Here is a 16766-nt window from a genome sequence, read left to right on the forward strand (position 1 = left end):
TCTATAGGACATCCAGTTCAAAATGAATACTGAATACTAATTCTGGACCCATTCTTTTGCTTCACACTTCTAGAGACTGTAGCAAATCTGGAATAGGGTAAGGGCAGGAAAGCAAAATCTTTCAGAAGCTGGCTCATGATGCTTTTCAAATCCTCTCTTTTTCATTCCCATTGCCCACACACTAATTCAGGTCCTAATTGCCTTATTCTCTTTTTTTTCAAGCAATTGGGTTAAGTAACTTGCTCAAGGTTACACCTCCAGTTATTTCTGGGTGTGGTGCTAAGTATCAGAGCCCGGATTTGATCCCAGGTCATCCCGACTCTGGGGCTGGTGCTCTTACTCACTGCACCACCTGGCCACCCCTAAGAAATTGGGGTTAAGTAACTTGCTCACGGTTACACGGCCAGGTGTTTCTGGGTTGGTACTAAGTGTCTGAGCCCAGATTCGATCCCAGGTCATCCCGACTATGGGGCCTGTGCTCTTACTTGCTGTGCTACCTGACTGCCCCGTAATTGCCTTATTCTTAAATTACTGTAATAGGTTACTAGTCACTCTCCTATTTTTGGGTCCCTCCCTACTCTAGTTCACATTGTTCTTTCTGAACCAGTACTTTTGATCATTTTACTCTCCTGCTCAGAAATCTTCAATGGTACCTTACTGACTATAAGGCAAGTGTCACAGTTTGGCTTTCAAGGCCCTGTACCATCTGACCCCCACATGCTTTATCTCCCATTTCTCCCTTAAATAAATTTTCTACTCCAAACTTCTTCTCTGGAATAAGGACTTTCTTACCACTATGCATTTATTCATACCATTCCTCACCACCATTTCCACACTATGGAATATATTCCCCATTCCTTTCTTCCTATACAGATTCTTCTTAACTTTCAAAACCAACTCACATTCCACCTCCATAAATATCCTAGCCAGGGGAGGGGAACCTGCAGGGTCAAAGCCACATGTAGCCCTCTAGGTCCTCAAGTGCAGCCCTTTGACTAGATCTAAACTTCACAGAACAAATTTCCTTAATAAAAGGATTGGTTCTGTAAAACTTGAACTTAGTCAAAAGGCCAAACCCGAGGACCTAGAAGGTCACTGTGGCCTTGAGGCCACAGGCTCCCCACCCCTGCACCCAAACTGATCCCTTTATGCTCCTGAACTTCCTGCCTATACTACTCATTTGATTATTAACCATGTGATGAGGAACTCTCTTCTATTACTGTCTTGTTAGTTAAATCTTCTCATGTTAATGTTTCATATATTTATATCTTCTCTATAATAATACTGTAAGAACCTTAAAAACAGAGAACAGATCACATAACTCTTACTCAATAGTGCCTTGAACTTAATATATACAAGGTCTGATTATGACCTAATGAGAATGATATTTTTTAATAATCATGTCAGAACTTAACAAAGAACTTGAAACAAAGTAGAGGTCCATTGATGACAGAATAACTGGACAAACTGTGGTATATGACTGCAATTAAACATTATTATGTAGTAAGAACTGGGAAGATTTGTGGGTTTTGATACAGAGTGAAGCAGAACCAGAAAAACAGTGCCTGCATGTTTGTACATGTACACACATATATGTGTACAAATATATATTACATATAAAATATCATAAATGAGAAGAATACCAAAAGAAAGCAAAACTCCTGAGTTATTGCTATGGCCAGTCTTGGTGCTAGAGCACAGATGAAGTAAACTTCCCTCCTCTTAGCAGAAGGGTAGGGAAATAGGGGAACAGAATGATACATATGCTATCAAACATGATCACAGTATTGTTTGCTTTTGCTTAGCTATTTTTTTTAAATAAGGCAAGGATTGGGGCAGCTAGGTGGAGCAGTGAATAGAGGACTAGCCCTGGAGTCAGGAGAACCTGAGTTCAAATCCAGCCTCAGACACTTGACACACTTACTAACTAGGTGACCTTGGGCAAATCACTTAACCCCAATTGCCTTGACTTCCCTCCTCCAAAAATAAATAAATGAGGAAAGGACCAATTTTCTGAGCAAGGACAAAATATCTGAAAATTACTGTGATGTAAAAATAAAAGGCATCAGTAAAAATAATTTTTTAATATGCCAGAACTTTTACACCTAAATGAATTATATACCATGGCAAATCATCATTTGAGAGTGGATCTTTAGAAATAACAAATAGGAGGGCGGCTACATGGCACAGTGAATAGAGCACCGGCCCTGGAGTCAGGAGGACCTGAGTTCAAATTGGGCCTCAGACACTTAACAGTCACTAGCTGTGTGACCTTGGGCAAGTCACAATTGCCCTGCCTTCCCCCCTCCAAAAAGCAAAAAACAAATAGTCATTCAAAGATAAATCTAATGAATAGATGGTGTTTGAGGTGAATAATTTTGTTTGTGATTTAGATGACCACAAACTAGGTTTAACTATAAAAGAATGTGACTGATTTTCTTTTGTAACTGATAAACTGAATCCAAGGGCAATTCTCAAAGAGGAATCCAAAAGTGTTCTAAGCAACAAACATTCCAGTCTAAACATTACTGGAACAAGCAACACACATTTGAATGTGGGAGTTCTCATATGTTTATTTTTTTTAATGTCTCATTCTAGAGTCTTATTGTGTATTTCACAAAATCATAGCATTTTAGAGTTAGAAGAGACTTCAGTGATCAGCCCATACTTCAATGAGAATCTCCTCTACATCTCCAACAAGTGGTCATTCTGCCCTTGCTTGAAGACTGCTAATGTTGAAGGAACCCTCCACCTACCAAGAAAGTCCATTTGACTTTGAGATAACTCTGATTATTAGAAACTTTCTCCTTGTGTCAAGTCTAAATCTCCTTTTTGTAACTTCCAATGCATTGATTGACTGATAGATTTCATGAAACAAAGAGAGAAAAATAGGAGAACATACTTAGCTGAATAAAACAAATGTACAATATTATGCATAAATATCTTATAGGTATATTTAGTATGTACATGTTTATGTATGCAGTGGCAACTATTCAATTATGAAAATACGAGAGGATCGGGGCAGCTAGGTGGTGCAGTGAATAGAGCACCGGCCCTGGAGTCAGGAGGACCTGAGTTCAAATCCGGCCTCAGACACTTAACACAAAAACTAGCCATGTGACCTTGGGCAAGTCACTTAACCCCAATTGCTCTCAAAAAAAGAAAGAAAGAAAATCCAAGAGGATCCTCAACAAATAAGCCTATATTAAATACTATGTTTTAAAATATGCATGTACATTTAGAAACTCCACAAAGGGTCCCAGCATCTCTCAAACTGACTAGACATACTTGGTTAATTTGAGTTGATAAGAATGTCAGGAAGGTTCAGAAACCATCAGCTTCCTTGGACTCAATTTAGACTTGAGCAGATATGAGTCCGTCATCTAATACTGATCTGATATCCCAAATGAGAAGAACTACTCAGTGTCCAAGGAGGTGAGACAATGGGATCCACAACCCCAGAGATGCTGATTGGTATTCATGTAAAGTTTCAGGATATAACAAATGATCCATTGCCTTTCATTTTGTCCACATTATCATGAAAAATGTAGGATTACCTAAGCATCCAATGAGACACACCATTTTATCACACCATGGCTGGCCATGGGACACCCATACAAAACAAATCTACTATTTCACATATAAGTGGTACATTTTCAGACTTTCAGAGTGCTTGCCTGTTGTAGCTAGCTACAACACTGTTCTTCAAAACTTTTTATCCAATAACCTTTAAGGAGTCCCCCCCTACTCCTCCTTCCTCTATCACCATTCTCTCCTCCAACCCCCCCAAAAAATTGAAAGTGGCTTGTCTGTGAAAGAAAAGAATAGGAATAGATGGGCCATGTTTCTGGGCAGAAAAAGCAGAACCAAAGGTTCAGTCACCAGGAAAGAAAAGGACAGAAACAGAGCTATGCCACTGCTTTGAGATTTCCCCAACATATCTGTAAGTCTTCTAAGATTTCAAGTGGGTTGCAATTCTCAGTTTTAAAAATATTGAATATTTTAAAATATTTAAATATTTAAAAATATTGAATTAAAGCTTTGCCTTTTTTTTTACAGGATTCCTTTTTCCTTAGAAAGTTAAAGCTATTCTTTCTTTTACAGGAGGATCGGATTGCTAAAAGAAGGGCTGAGCTTATAGCAGAGAGAGAAAAAAGAAAAAGACCAGAGGTAAGAAAGTAACTGGAAACTTCAAATAGAGTATAATAGAGTATATATATATATATATACTATAAATAGAGTATATATATATACTATAAATAGAATATATATATATATATATACGTGTATATATACATATATATATATATATATATACTATAAATAGAGTATATATAATAGAGTAGCATAGCATATGCTATGCTACCAGAAGTCAGTTTTTAAATATTTCTCTGTTGGATTTTAGTTTTGCTTTCAGCTGATATTTCCAGGTGAAGTCACAGAGAGATCTGTACAAAGTTGATTTTTCTCTACTTATCCAAATGCTTGTCACATCAACCATGTCACATTAGCTAAATGCATGTGACATCAAAAAATAAGTGCTTATAAAATTTCCCTTCAAAAAACATAAAAGATTTAAAATGGTAAATGGTATTACTAAACCAGTATACTAAACCATTGGAACCCAATGACACCTGAAAACTTGCCTCTCTTGATATGACTCTGTTCTTTAGTCTCATCCCCAGTGCTTAGCACAATGCTTTGTAATGTTTGTTGGCTGACTGTATCCCACAGAATGCATAACATGTAAACCTGATATTTTAATGCTCAAATTTGCCCATATTCAAGCAGAGTAAGAATGAGTCCCCAAAGTGATATGTACTTGACTCAAGTGTTCAAACCTCAAAATAAATATAAACAAGTGGAATAAATAGGATTTCACTTGTTTAACTATTTTCTTCTGGATTTTTTTTGTAGTCAGAGTTGTTGTACCATGTTTCCCCGATAATAAGACACTGTCTTATTATTTTTTTTTGGACAGAAAAACACCAGAGGGCTTATTTTAAGGGGAGGGCTTATTTTAATGAACATTGACAGCAATTTTAATAAACAGGTAAATGTGAACAAAAAAATGTACCTTTATTCAATAATGAATTCAATAAAGAACAGGATGACGCTCTCACTGCTGCAGCTCTGATTGGATGCAGCTCGGAGCGCGGCATGCATTTCACCGGGGCGGGGGGGACGGTGCATACAGAGGGTACCGTAATGTAGCGTGTAGCGCAGGGGATCACCTTCACTACAGTAGCAATCTCAATAGGGCTTATTTTCGGGGGAGGGCTTATTTTAGAGGAATCTTACACAGTAAGGGGAGGGCTTATTTTCGGGATAGGTCTTATTATCGGGGAAACACGGTACTTTTGTGAGTCAGATTAAGCAAGGTCTGACTGTATCAAAAATCATTTTGTGGCATGCATGTCCCAACAAAAATTGAGTGTTTATAAAATTTCCCTCCAAATAACAGAAATAACTTAAAATGGTAAATAATGACAAAACAATATACCAAACTGAATTTAAATTCCATTCTTCAGTCAAGCAGGGATGAGGATGACATAAGTGAAGAAGAGGCTGAAGAAGAGGAAGAAGATAATATTGATACTATTCTGGAAGAAGAGTTCCCAAAAGATGAGGAAGAGATGAGTGAGGAAGAAGAACAGGAAGAAGAGGCTATTGACAGAATAAAAATTGAAATGGGAGATAAGTTTGAAACAGATATAAGTAACCTGCAAGTGATTCAGGTTATTACTTTTCCCTCATGATCTTCCTTAATTTTTTTAAAATACAGTAGTGTTTAAGAATGAATCAAAATGGTAAATAATTTTAGGTCACCTGTATTTTCATCCTTCAAAGGTTTATGTTTTAAGCTGTCATTTCTGTTTACTGATTGCAATACCTCAAATGCTCCAAGGGATTTATGATTTCATGAATGTGGACACATTCTCCCTGATACAAATTGCAACCCATGTATGGCTTAGGATATCTAAGTTGTGGATTAAAAAATAATCATCTGTTGGGCCAAACTTCTGGTGAGGCATCTTTACAAACTTAGCTAGGCTGGTCTTCAGGTGACAGATATGCAAAGGAAGAAATGTGAAATAAGCCTGGAAAGGCAGGCTGGAGTCAGATTGTAAAGGGCTTTACATGGCAAGAAGAGAAATTTGTATTTTATGTTAGAAGTAACAGGAACCTGCTGAAGGTTCTTTAGGAGAGTGACATGATCAGCCCTGTGCATTAGAAAAATTATTTTGGCAACTATGGGGAAATGGATTGAACAGGAGAAAGGCTAAAAGAGACAACAAGTTATTAGGAGACTATTACAATAATCAGAGTGACTAGAAGGGCCTAAAACTAGGGTGATTCATGCCTTGTAAGTGGAAAAAAGGGGAAAGCCCTACATCATCTTACTTCCACATATTCTCCTTGACTTATTTTCCTTCACAACCCATCATGTGCTCTGTGTTCCAGCCAAACTGGTATACTAGTTGTTTTCTAAACTTGATATTTCTACAACGTACCTAGTGGAAATCTTTCACTCTCTTCAAAACTTAGCCCAGGTGCCATATCCTATCTTTGCTTCCCAGTCCCTTACACACAGTAGGCATTTTACAAATAATTGTTGAACTGATTTGAGAGATGTATGCTTGCCAAAGACATTTGCCAGCATCATAGAATCCAAATGGAAGACAAATTCTCTAGAAATGGTAAGGTCTTCCAGATGTTGCTGTCTATGAATAACACTATATTGGTTGCTTCAATCTTAGAATACCCCAGGTCTTCTTTAATGAAATCCATATTCACTCAAAATATATTACCCTCACAATCAAACAGAAAAAATAAAGTGGAAAAAAAAGTGCATGTTACCCAGATTATGAAATGCATGAGTACATGTGTGCAGGGATGGATGGATGGATATGCATATGTACATATGTGGTTATATAGATGGGTATATATATGGCTATATGTATACATGGGTATGTGTGTATATATCTGTATGCATGTGTATATAGATATATACATGGATATATATGGGTATATATGTGGATATTTATGGGTATATATGTATATGTAAAAATTTGTTTGTAAGGGTATATATGTGTATGTATATATGTGTGTATATATGTGTATTATGTATGTCTGGCCCGTTTGTTTATTCCATACATATTTCTTGGACAGGTACCAGAAATAGACCATGGGCTGGGCCCAGAATTTAATTGCATGAAGAATACAGGCTAAATGACAGAATCATTACACCTCAGAATTGGAAGGGTCTTCCTAGACACAGAGTCCAATTCAAACATGAACAAGTCTTTTCTACAATATATCTTACAAATGTTAACCCATGCTTTGTTTTAATTCCTCCAGTGAGAAGGGAAAGTTACACTGAAAAGACGATCCATTCAACTTTTGAATAGTTCTTATTCTTATTTATTCCCTTTGCGAATTGTCTTTTTTTACTATGAATCTATTGACAAATATTAATTATAAACATAAAAAAGAGAAAAGTGCATCAATAACACATTTGAAAATACAGTACTTAGCACAGTATCTGGCATATGTCATAGGCACTTAACAAGTGTTTATTAGCTGACTGTATTTCATATGATGCATTTAAGAACATTTTTATGACAAGATATCCATAGGTTTCACAAGTCTACTAAAGAGGTCTATGATTAAAAAAAAAAATTAACCCCTGACTTTAAGGGATATGGTTCAATTATCTAGAAAATTCATGTGCACACTTATTTCCTCCAAATCCTGTATAAATGAGACACCATTCTACTTCTATTTAGTGGAAAGAAAATGGTCTCTATGTTTTTTTCATATCTAACCTTTGATACTGGCAATGGGCAAAACACTTAACCTGTCTGAAACTCAGTTTCCTCATCTATAAAAGAAGGTTATTGGATTTTATGGTCTGAAACACTTTCCTTCTATAGATCACTTTGAAAACTTTAGAAGTATTATTATGTAAATGTCAGTATCATCTCTAAAGGATAAATATTTATTAAAATCAGCTGAGGATATTGACTACTTCTCTAAAAAGCACCAAAATTACTTAGTGCATATGTAAAGAAGGCTAACCAGAAGGGGAATTTTCTCATCACACAAGTCACAGGTTTCCTGTGATTTATGGAAAAATGTGTTTGTGTTCCTGAAGAGGTGTTTTAAAGTAAATGCTTGTATTACAGATTTGATTTTCCCCTTGACCCTGCCTCCTCATCCCTCCCCACTAAAAATAGAAGGTGTGAAATTGGGAAAGAATCTTTACAACCTATATCTCTGACAAAGGACTTATTTCTAAAATATACAGAGAATTGAGTCAAATTTATAAGAATACAAGTCATTCCCCAATTGATAAATGGTCAAAGGATATGAACAGCCAATTTTCAGAGAAAGAAATTAAAGATATCTATAAGCACATGAAGAAATGCTCTAAATCACTATTGATTAGAGAAATGCAAATCAAAACAACTCTGAGGTACCACATCTCACCAGTCAGATTGGCTAAGATGACAAAACAGGAAAATGACAAATGCTGGAGAGGATGTGGGCAAATTGGAACACTAATGCATTGCTGCTGGAGTTGTGAACTGATCCAATCTTTTTGGAGAACAATCTGGAATTATGCCCAAAGGGCTATAAATAATTTCATACCCTTTGACCCAGTAATACCACTCCTAGGGTTATATCCCAAAGAGATCATAGAAGTGGGAGGAAGACCCATATGTACAATAATGTTTATAGCAGCTCTTTTTGTGGTGGCAAAGAATTGGAAATTAAGGGGGTGCCCATAAATTTGGGAATGGCTGAACAAGTTGTGGTATATGCATGCTATGGAATACTGTTGTGCCATAAGAAACGAGGAGCAAATGGTCTTCATATTTACCTGAAGAGGCTTATACGAACTGATGTTGAGAAGAGTAGAACCAGGAGAAATTTGTACACAATTATAGACACAACGTATGTGTGATGACCTACTTTGATAGACTGGACTCTTCTCAGCAATGCAGTGATATAAGTCAATCCCAAAAGACTCATGATGGAGAGAAGTGTGTGCATCCAGAGAAAGAACTAGAAAGAACTGAGATTATATCCAGATGGAAGCAAAATACCTGATCTTTTTCCTTTTCTTGTTTGGTTTTATGTCCTCTTTACCATTTTTCATTCCATCTGATACAATCCTTCTTTATAACCTGACTAATGTATAATGTGAAAGTATTTACAGATCCTATACTTGATTATATGCCGCCATGGGGGGAGAGGAGGGAGGGGGACAAAATATGAAACTCAAGGAATTGTGGAATTGAATCATGTAAACTAAAAGTAAACAAACAAATTAATTTTAAAAATAGAAGGTGTGAGAAAACAATTTAGAAGTTTGGAGGTTAAAACTAAAACAGTAGCTGACATTTATATAGTATTTTCAGGATTTTAAATTGCTTTTTTCATTACACTATACTGTCTCAGATAAAGATAAGGAAGGGAATAACTTCAAAGACTGGTTCCACTGTCTTCTTCAAAACCCTGTACCTCATTATAAGCATGATCATTCTAATGAAGGGTTATCTTTTCCCTTGTTGGAGAATCACAAGTGGTACTCTACTAACTGTGATGTTGGCTATAGCTGCTATATAATGGAAGAAATTTGTGTTGAGAAAGGGAAATTATATTTGACCTTCTTAAGCAGGCTTTTTATAAAGACTCTACACAACACATCTTCAAAGTCAATGACCATGGTTCACAATTAAATAATGTTTCATTTTTTTTAAATAACAGCATTATTGCAGAAAAATGTACAAAATTAGAGCTCTTCAGAAGACAGTAACAATTTGGTCCCTCACTTTAGAAAACTGAAGTCTATTTTTTTCATGCTTTCTTTTAGGAAGAATTTGAAAAACTATTGATTCCATTTATTAACATTCTGGGAGGACGGAAGCTTCATATTGTACGTTATATGTTACATAAGAAACTGAAGCCTCTCGTGGAAAATCGTGAAAGTATCTTCGAGAAATGTTATTCTATATCATTACCACTTGCTCAAAAAATGCTTAGTCTCACCTACAAATATCCGAGCTCATTTGGTCAATGGGACCCTGTAAAGGTAATTTCACTAAATGCTTTTTGAGAGACTTATATGTTGTCTTGCTGAATATATTGAAGGTAAATATGGTTATAAATAATGGAAAGGTAGCATTACTTAGTGGTAATGAGTCATAATTATATTTGAAGCTGATTTTTGTATGTGTTTGGTTTATAAATTGGTTTAAGACAGCTCACAAAGAAGAGTACAAACATGTTTTGAACTGCAACATCTTCAGAATAAATATCTTCCTTCCCAAGGTCACCATTTTGAAAAACAATATTTATGTGGGGGTCTAAATCTACATCTACAGGGATCTGGTCTTAGAGTCAGAAAGATAGGTTCAGGTTCTGATTCTCACACATACTGCCTGTGGTACCAGGGGTCAGTCACTCTCTAAGAAAAAAGGTTGCAGAACAGGAACCAACTGCATTTTTAAAGGTAGTGCCCTCATTGAGAACTTCCTATGCCAATGAAATCATGTTTGGTTTGTTTTTAAAAGTGAGTATTGTGTGGGGCGGCTAGGTGGCATAGTGAGTAAAGCACCAGTCCCAGAGTCAGGAGGACCAGAGTTTGGTTCCAGCCTCAGACACTTAACACACACAAAAAAACAACTAGCCGTGTAACCTTGGGCAAGTTACATAACCCCAATTTCCCTCCAAAAGGCAAAAAAAAAAAAAGTGAGTATTGTATCCTGGGGAGACAGTAAATTAATAATTCCAATGATCATAAAATTCTTCACCGTTTCTAGGAATGTTATTGTTTTACTTATTTCAAAGCATATTCTTAAGTCCTCCCAAAAGCATCCAGGGAAGTGTAATGGGAATGTAAATTTTGAAGATCTTCCCTGCCCCTAGGCTGGTGTGCACCTGAAGCCTGGGGTGGGAGGCTTGTTTTTCGGTGGATACTTCTTGATTGGCCAGTGAGTCAATAAGGTTGTTACATTCTCTGAGCCAGGAGAAGGCTACATAAGCCCTGGCGTGTAGCTTTGTTTTGGGACTCACTTTGAGAAGTATTCTGTGATTTGATCTGAATTCTGGGAAGCCGTTGTTGAGAGTCCCCCGGCTTTGAAAAACCCAGAATGTGGAAACCCAGATGTTGACTGGGTATGGATGTAATGGTTGGACAGTTTGGAAATCTGTCTACTTGATGTTTCTGTCTTGATAATTATGCCTGTATACTTTGAGGTTCAGGGTGCTGACCTTTTCTCCTGAACAAGGTAAACGATATATGTCTGACTGATTAAAGTAAGCTTGTTAACCCATTTTGAGTTGCTTTCCTTTAACAAAGCAGATCCAAGAACCTGTGTGAGCAGGCACCCTGGGGACACTGGGGTGCTTGCTGTAACAGGAAGTAAAACTGACAAACAACTTGGCATGGTAATGCAAAAATTATGGTTGCACTGCACCAAGTTTAATTGCCATCTAAAGGACAAAGCTCTAGACGTAGGCAGAACTGAAAGCTGTCATGTGCCAGAGAAGATCACAAAACCTGGAAGAAGACTGGTCAGGGCTCAGAGCAGTATATCATGAAAAGAGAACCCAAACTGACAACAAGACCTGAGAGAGTGGAAGGTCCCTGGAGGTCCAGACACTCCCATCTTACAGGCACAATTTGCTTTGCTCTCAGCCTTGCCCTAGATAACCTCTTTACTACTATCTAGAATGCTCACCCTTTTGATTAGCCCAACATGGCTTTGGCAAAGACTTGTATGTCTCAGTGATGTGGAGAATTAAACAGATTTAAACCAAATAAGGTGATGCCTCCCAAACTTAGACCAGATGTAATACAAAAAGCAAGTGTTTTAGCCCAATTTGGAAAGCCTCACAAGCAAAAAAAGTTTTGACTAGCCCTTTCCCTCTTTATCAGTGTCTATAATGATCATATACTGATAGTAAGATGAGATATGACTAGATAATAATGAACTTTATTTTAAAATATATGTGTGTGTGTATGTGTGCAAATTTAGGAATCCACATGAATGTCATTCTTCAAAATGATCACCTGGGGAAGGGAGATAATAAATATCTCCAAAGATGTTGTCTTTGTTTGTACTCTTCTTTGGGAACTGTCTTAAACCAATTTGTAAGCCCAACACATACAAAAACCAGCTTCAGATATCATTACAACTCATTCTTTTTACTGAAAAATCTACTCTGCAGATTGATAATAATAACAATAATTATAACTAGCATTTAGATTAAGCTTTAAGATTTGTCAAATGCTATACATATCTCATTTGACACTCACAACAAGCCTCTGAAGTAGGGATTATTATTATCCTTATTTTACAGATGAGGAAACTGAGGCTAGGTGACTTGTGGCTATTGGAACCACAGAGTCACACAACTACTAAGTATCTAAGGAAGGATCTGAACTCAGATCCTCCCAATTCCAAGTCCACTACCATCTATAAGTACATGACCCATAAAACTCACCAGACTTTTCTCTGAATGACTGGGTAATTTCTGATCATCAGAGTCCATCATCAAAGAATGAAAATCTGCCACCATCAAAAATATTTAAAAGAATGCACTTCTTCACTACCACCTCACAGAATCCCTCTCTTCCTTTGAGATGCTGCTCAAGTATTACCTTTTTTCCCAAACCTTTACCTTCCCTTCCTAATTATCATGTATTTAACTACTCTGTATTTATTTTGTATTCTGCACATATTAGAAGACCCTAACCTGCCCACCCCCACCCCCTTGGTAGAGAACTTATTAAATAAGCTCATGATTTTTTTTCTTTTAAAATCCAGGACATTTGGTCTCATCAGTTCACCTTCTGTCCTATGTGTATTTCTCTTTCTTCCCTATTCCTGCATAATAAGCACTCACAAAAATAATAAATAACAAAATAAGAGTAATAATAATAAAAGTCGGCTTATCTTTAATAAAAATAATAAGTTGGCTTGTCTTTATCCAGAGATAAAACCCATAGTAAAAATATAGACTTCAAATAAATGAGGTTTAAAAAGAACAGGAAACTCTATGGGTAATTAATACCATTTACCAGACAGCGATGAGGAGGGAGGAAAAGTAGAGAAAGTAGAGAACAAATATATTCAATAGGTTCCAGTAGCCACAAAGCCAGCACATTCAGGCAAACCTCCAATTCTGCCCAAGGAAGTGACTCCTTAAGTGGATCAGAAAGCCAGACAAGGTTCTAACTGCTCAATCATATTCAGGATAGCAACACCCTTCACTTGCAATCAATTTATCACATTGAGCTGAAGGTCCAACACAACCCTTCTCCTCTCCTCTGAGTTATGAGTTTCCATGTTGCTGCTTACAGTCACTCCAACCAGTAAAAACTATACTTTGTAGCAGCCCACGTTACTGGTCCAGGTCTATATAGCTTGTATGTATTTATAAATGCACATGTTGTCTCTCCCAATTAAATGTTTCATTCTTTGCCCTTGCATCCCTCACACCTACAACAGGCCCTGCCACATAGTAGGCATATAATAAATAATGTCTCAATTTAATATATCCCTGAGAAAGTAATCCCAAGAGAGGACTTCCAAAAGGTGACAATATCATTGGAACACATTGTATAGCTCCCCCTACTTTGCAGAGGACAGTATTCATTTGGATATTTATTCCTATTGGGATAATACTTACACTGGAAAAACTAGGAAATGTTAAGAGGGAGGGAATCAAAGCCCAAGGAAATAGGTTATTTAGCCGACATTGGATCATATGTGATTAGAGCAAGAAGGGACCATTTAGATCATGGTCTCCCACCTCTTCTTTTCACAGATAAGACCTTAGACATTAACATACTTGCCCAAGGTCAATCAGTAGTAACAAAGATTAAAAGTCATGTCTTCCTGACTCTGTATTCCAAACAAGTATTCTTAGATGAATTTTATAGTTATGGAAACTGAGACACCAGAGTAGTGAAGTGAATTTCTCAAAGCTGTTTAGATAATAGATCAAAGAAGAGATACAAATCCAAGTTTCCTGACTCCAGACCAAGGCCCTTTCCACTGTAGCTGTAGCATGGTGGTGATAGTCTTATTTGTGCTAACTGGGGCCAATATTTTCCTTCTCACAGTCAACCTTGTAAGTCAATCCTTCCATGACCAACTCTGGGCTTCATTCATCAGCACCAATGATGTCTTTCTTTCTGCCTGTCTAGATACATTGGATAGAGTGCTAGACATGGAGTTAGGAAGACATGAGTTCAAATCAAACTTCAGATATTTACTAGCTGTGTGATTCTAGGAAATTCACCTAACCTCTCTAAGCCTCAGTTTCTTCAACTGTAAAATAGGGATAATAATAACCCCTAAATCATAGGGTTGTTATGAGGATCAAATGAGATAATATGTGTAAAGTGTTTAGCACAGTGCCTGGGCCTTACATGGCAGTTAATAAATGCTTGTTTCCTTCCTTCCTGACTGTAGTCTGTCTGTATATCCTTCCCTGCCTTGGACTAGTACTTGGGAGATATTAGGATATAATAGGAGATTAACCAGATGCTTTCATTGAGTTCAAGTCTCTAGACAGAATCAAAGTATATCCCAGGGTAGTGAACATATTTGGAGAGGTTATTATAGAACCATAATCAACCAACCAGAAGTCATGGAAATGGGAGAGGTGCTGGGTGACTGAGATGTATAAATTATTCAATTTTCAAAAAGAAGAAAATGATGGACTTGGAAAACAAAATCTAAATACCATGCAATTATATTCTCAGTCAAATTTTAGAATGGATTACTAAACATGGTCTGGGAGCACTTAGAAAATAAATGTATCATTAAGAGTCAGCTTGGGTTCCCTACAAAAAAAACATGTACTTTAGTGGTAAGGAACAGTGAGATGTGGCTAGTGTTTACCTTAAACTAGATCATTAATCCTGCTAAATCAGAATAAAGAAGTATGAAGTGAGCTAAGCAATCTCCAATTTTTGAAGGCAGTGCAGCCTCTATGGTCCAGCATCCATGGGCTGCTTGCCATGCTTTTGTGTTTTACTGGTAAACTTACCATCTGAAAAGTACAGCTCATTGTGCCCCACTAGATGTGTATTAAAAGTCATAGGATTTGGGATTGGAAAGACATCATCTCATTCCACCCTTTCATTTTGCAGATGAGGAAATGAAGTCAAAAGAGGTTGTGTAATTTTAAGGTTGCAAATAGCAGATTGAAATTCAGGTCTTCTGACTCCAAATCCAGGGATAGTTTTTTCCATCATATCATAATCATATGTACTATATAGTCATGTCCATTATGACAAGAAGCCTTAAACTTCTGACCTACAAAACATCAAAAAATAATCAATCTTAGCAATCCATGTACCTTAGGCTTAGCTGTTGCTGTTTATCTAATACAGCCTTCTGAGACTCTTCCCTTTCAATCAAAGCTGTGTCTGTGGCAGAGGTCAGACACCTTATCAACACTTGATAAAATCTTTCCTAATATCCTTGTGGATAAGATGGAGAAATATGGGCTAAATGATAGTATGGTCAGGATAGCTAGGTGGCACAGTGAATAGAGCACCTGCCCTGGAGTCAGGAGGACCTGAGTTCAAATACAGTCTCATACACTTAACACTTACTAGCTGTGTGACCTTGGGCAAGTCACTTAACCCCAATCTCCCAGCTTTCCCCACTCCAAAGAAGCAAAAAAAAAAATGATAGTATGGTTAGGTGGACTTAGTGTTTATTATCAGCCATACCCAAAGAATTTTAATTAATGGATCAGTATAAATCTGAAGACAAGCTGCTAGTTGCTAGCCATAGAACTCTTTGCTTGTTCCTAACCTAAGCAACATCAGGGCCTTAGTTGAAGATATAGAAGGGAGTGGATCAGGAGAAGAAACACAGGAGGTTGGTGGTGGTTGTGACCCCTATAGTGTTAGGGTAGTCCCCCTTTAAAATGTGAAAGAATGTCAAAAGAATATGATTCAGCTCCTACTTTTTGTTGTTGAGTCGTTTCAGTCATGTCCAACTCTCTATGACCCTATTTGGGGTTTCTTGGCAAAGATAATGGAAGGGTTTGCCACGTCCTTCTCCAACTCATTTTACAGATTAGGAAACTGAGGCAAACAGGGTTAAGTGATTTGCCCAGGGTCGCACAGCTAGTTAGCGTCTGAGGCTGGATTTTAACTCAAGTCCTGACATCAGGGCCAGCACTTTATCCACTGTGCTCCCCCACTGCCCATCAGCTCCTATACTAGTGTGCTAAATCATTGGTCTTTGGACAGAGGTTGTACTTCAAGAATAATGACAGCTACATTGTCCATGGTACCAACTTTCTACCACTTTACTACTTCTATTGTGGGGGAAACAGTCTATATTGTTGCTCATTTCATGGATTACCATGACCAAAAGTGGTCATTTTCTGATCATGAGCCTCTTTGGTCGTCAGATGACAGATACACAGTATATCATCAGTCCTAAATTTGAAGCCTTTCCAATATGGTAGTGCTCCATGGAATTCATGCATTGCTGACCTAGGCTTCTGGAACACAGAGTCTCTTGCATGCCATCATGAGGAAACAGAGTAGGATTTCACTGAAGGCCCATTAATATATATATATATATATATATATATATATAAACACCTTGAACTGCTTGTTGGGGAAGAGATCATCTGAACTATAAGCAATATGAAGAGAATTTAAGTTGTTGATATTAAATTTCATGAAAATTGATAAAGGACAAAAGAAAGTACAT

General features: G+C 37.2%; 1 protein-coding gene across 1 annotated transcript in view; it reads left to right on the forward strand.

Annotated features, from left to right (window-relative positions):
* AK9 (adenylate kinase 9) overlaps positions 1-16766 on the forward strand; it is a 145225-nt gene that overhangs the window by 95017 nt on the left and 33442 nt on the right. The window contains exons 26-28 of the mRNA XM_069077073.1: positions 4105-4170; positions 5532-5738; positions 9884-10102. Of these exons, the coding sequence (XP_068933174.1) occupies positions 4105-4170; positions 5532-5738; positions 9884-10102 (492 nt within the window). The remainder of the gene's footprint in view (positions 1-4104; positions 4171-5531; positions 5739-9883; positions 10103-16766) is intronic.

The sequence above is a fragment of the Petaurus breviceps genome, unplaced genomic scaffold, assembly GCF_028583685.1.
Source record: "Petaurus breviceps papuanus isolate PSGF00001 unplaced genomic scaffold, PetGlider_PUasm1.0 90977, whole genome shotgun sequence".
NCBI lineage: Eukaryota > Metazoa > Chordata > Mammalia > Diprotodontia > Petauridae > Petaurus > Petaurus breviceps.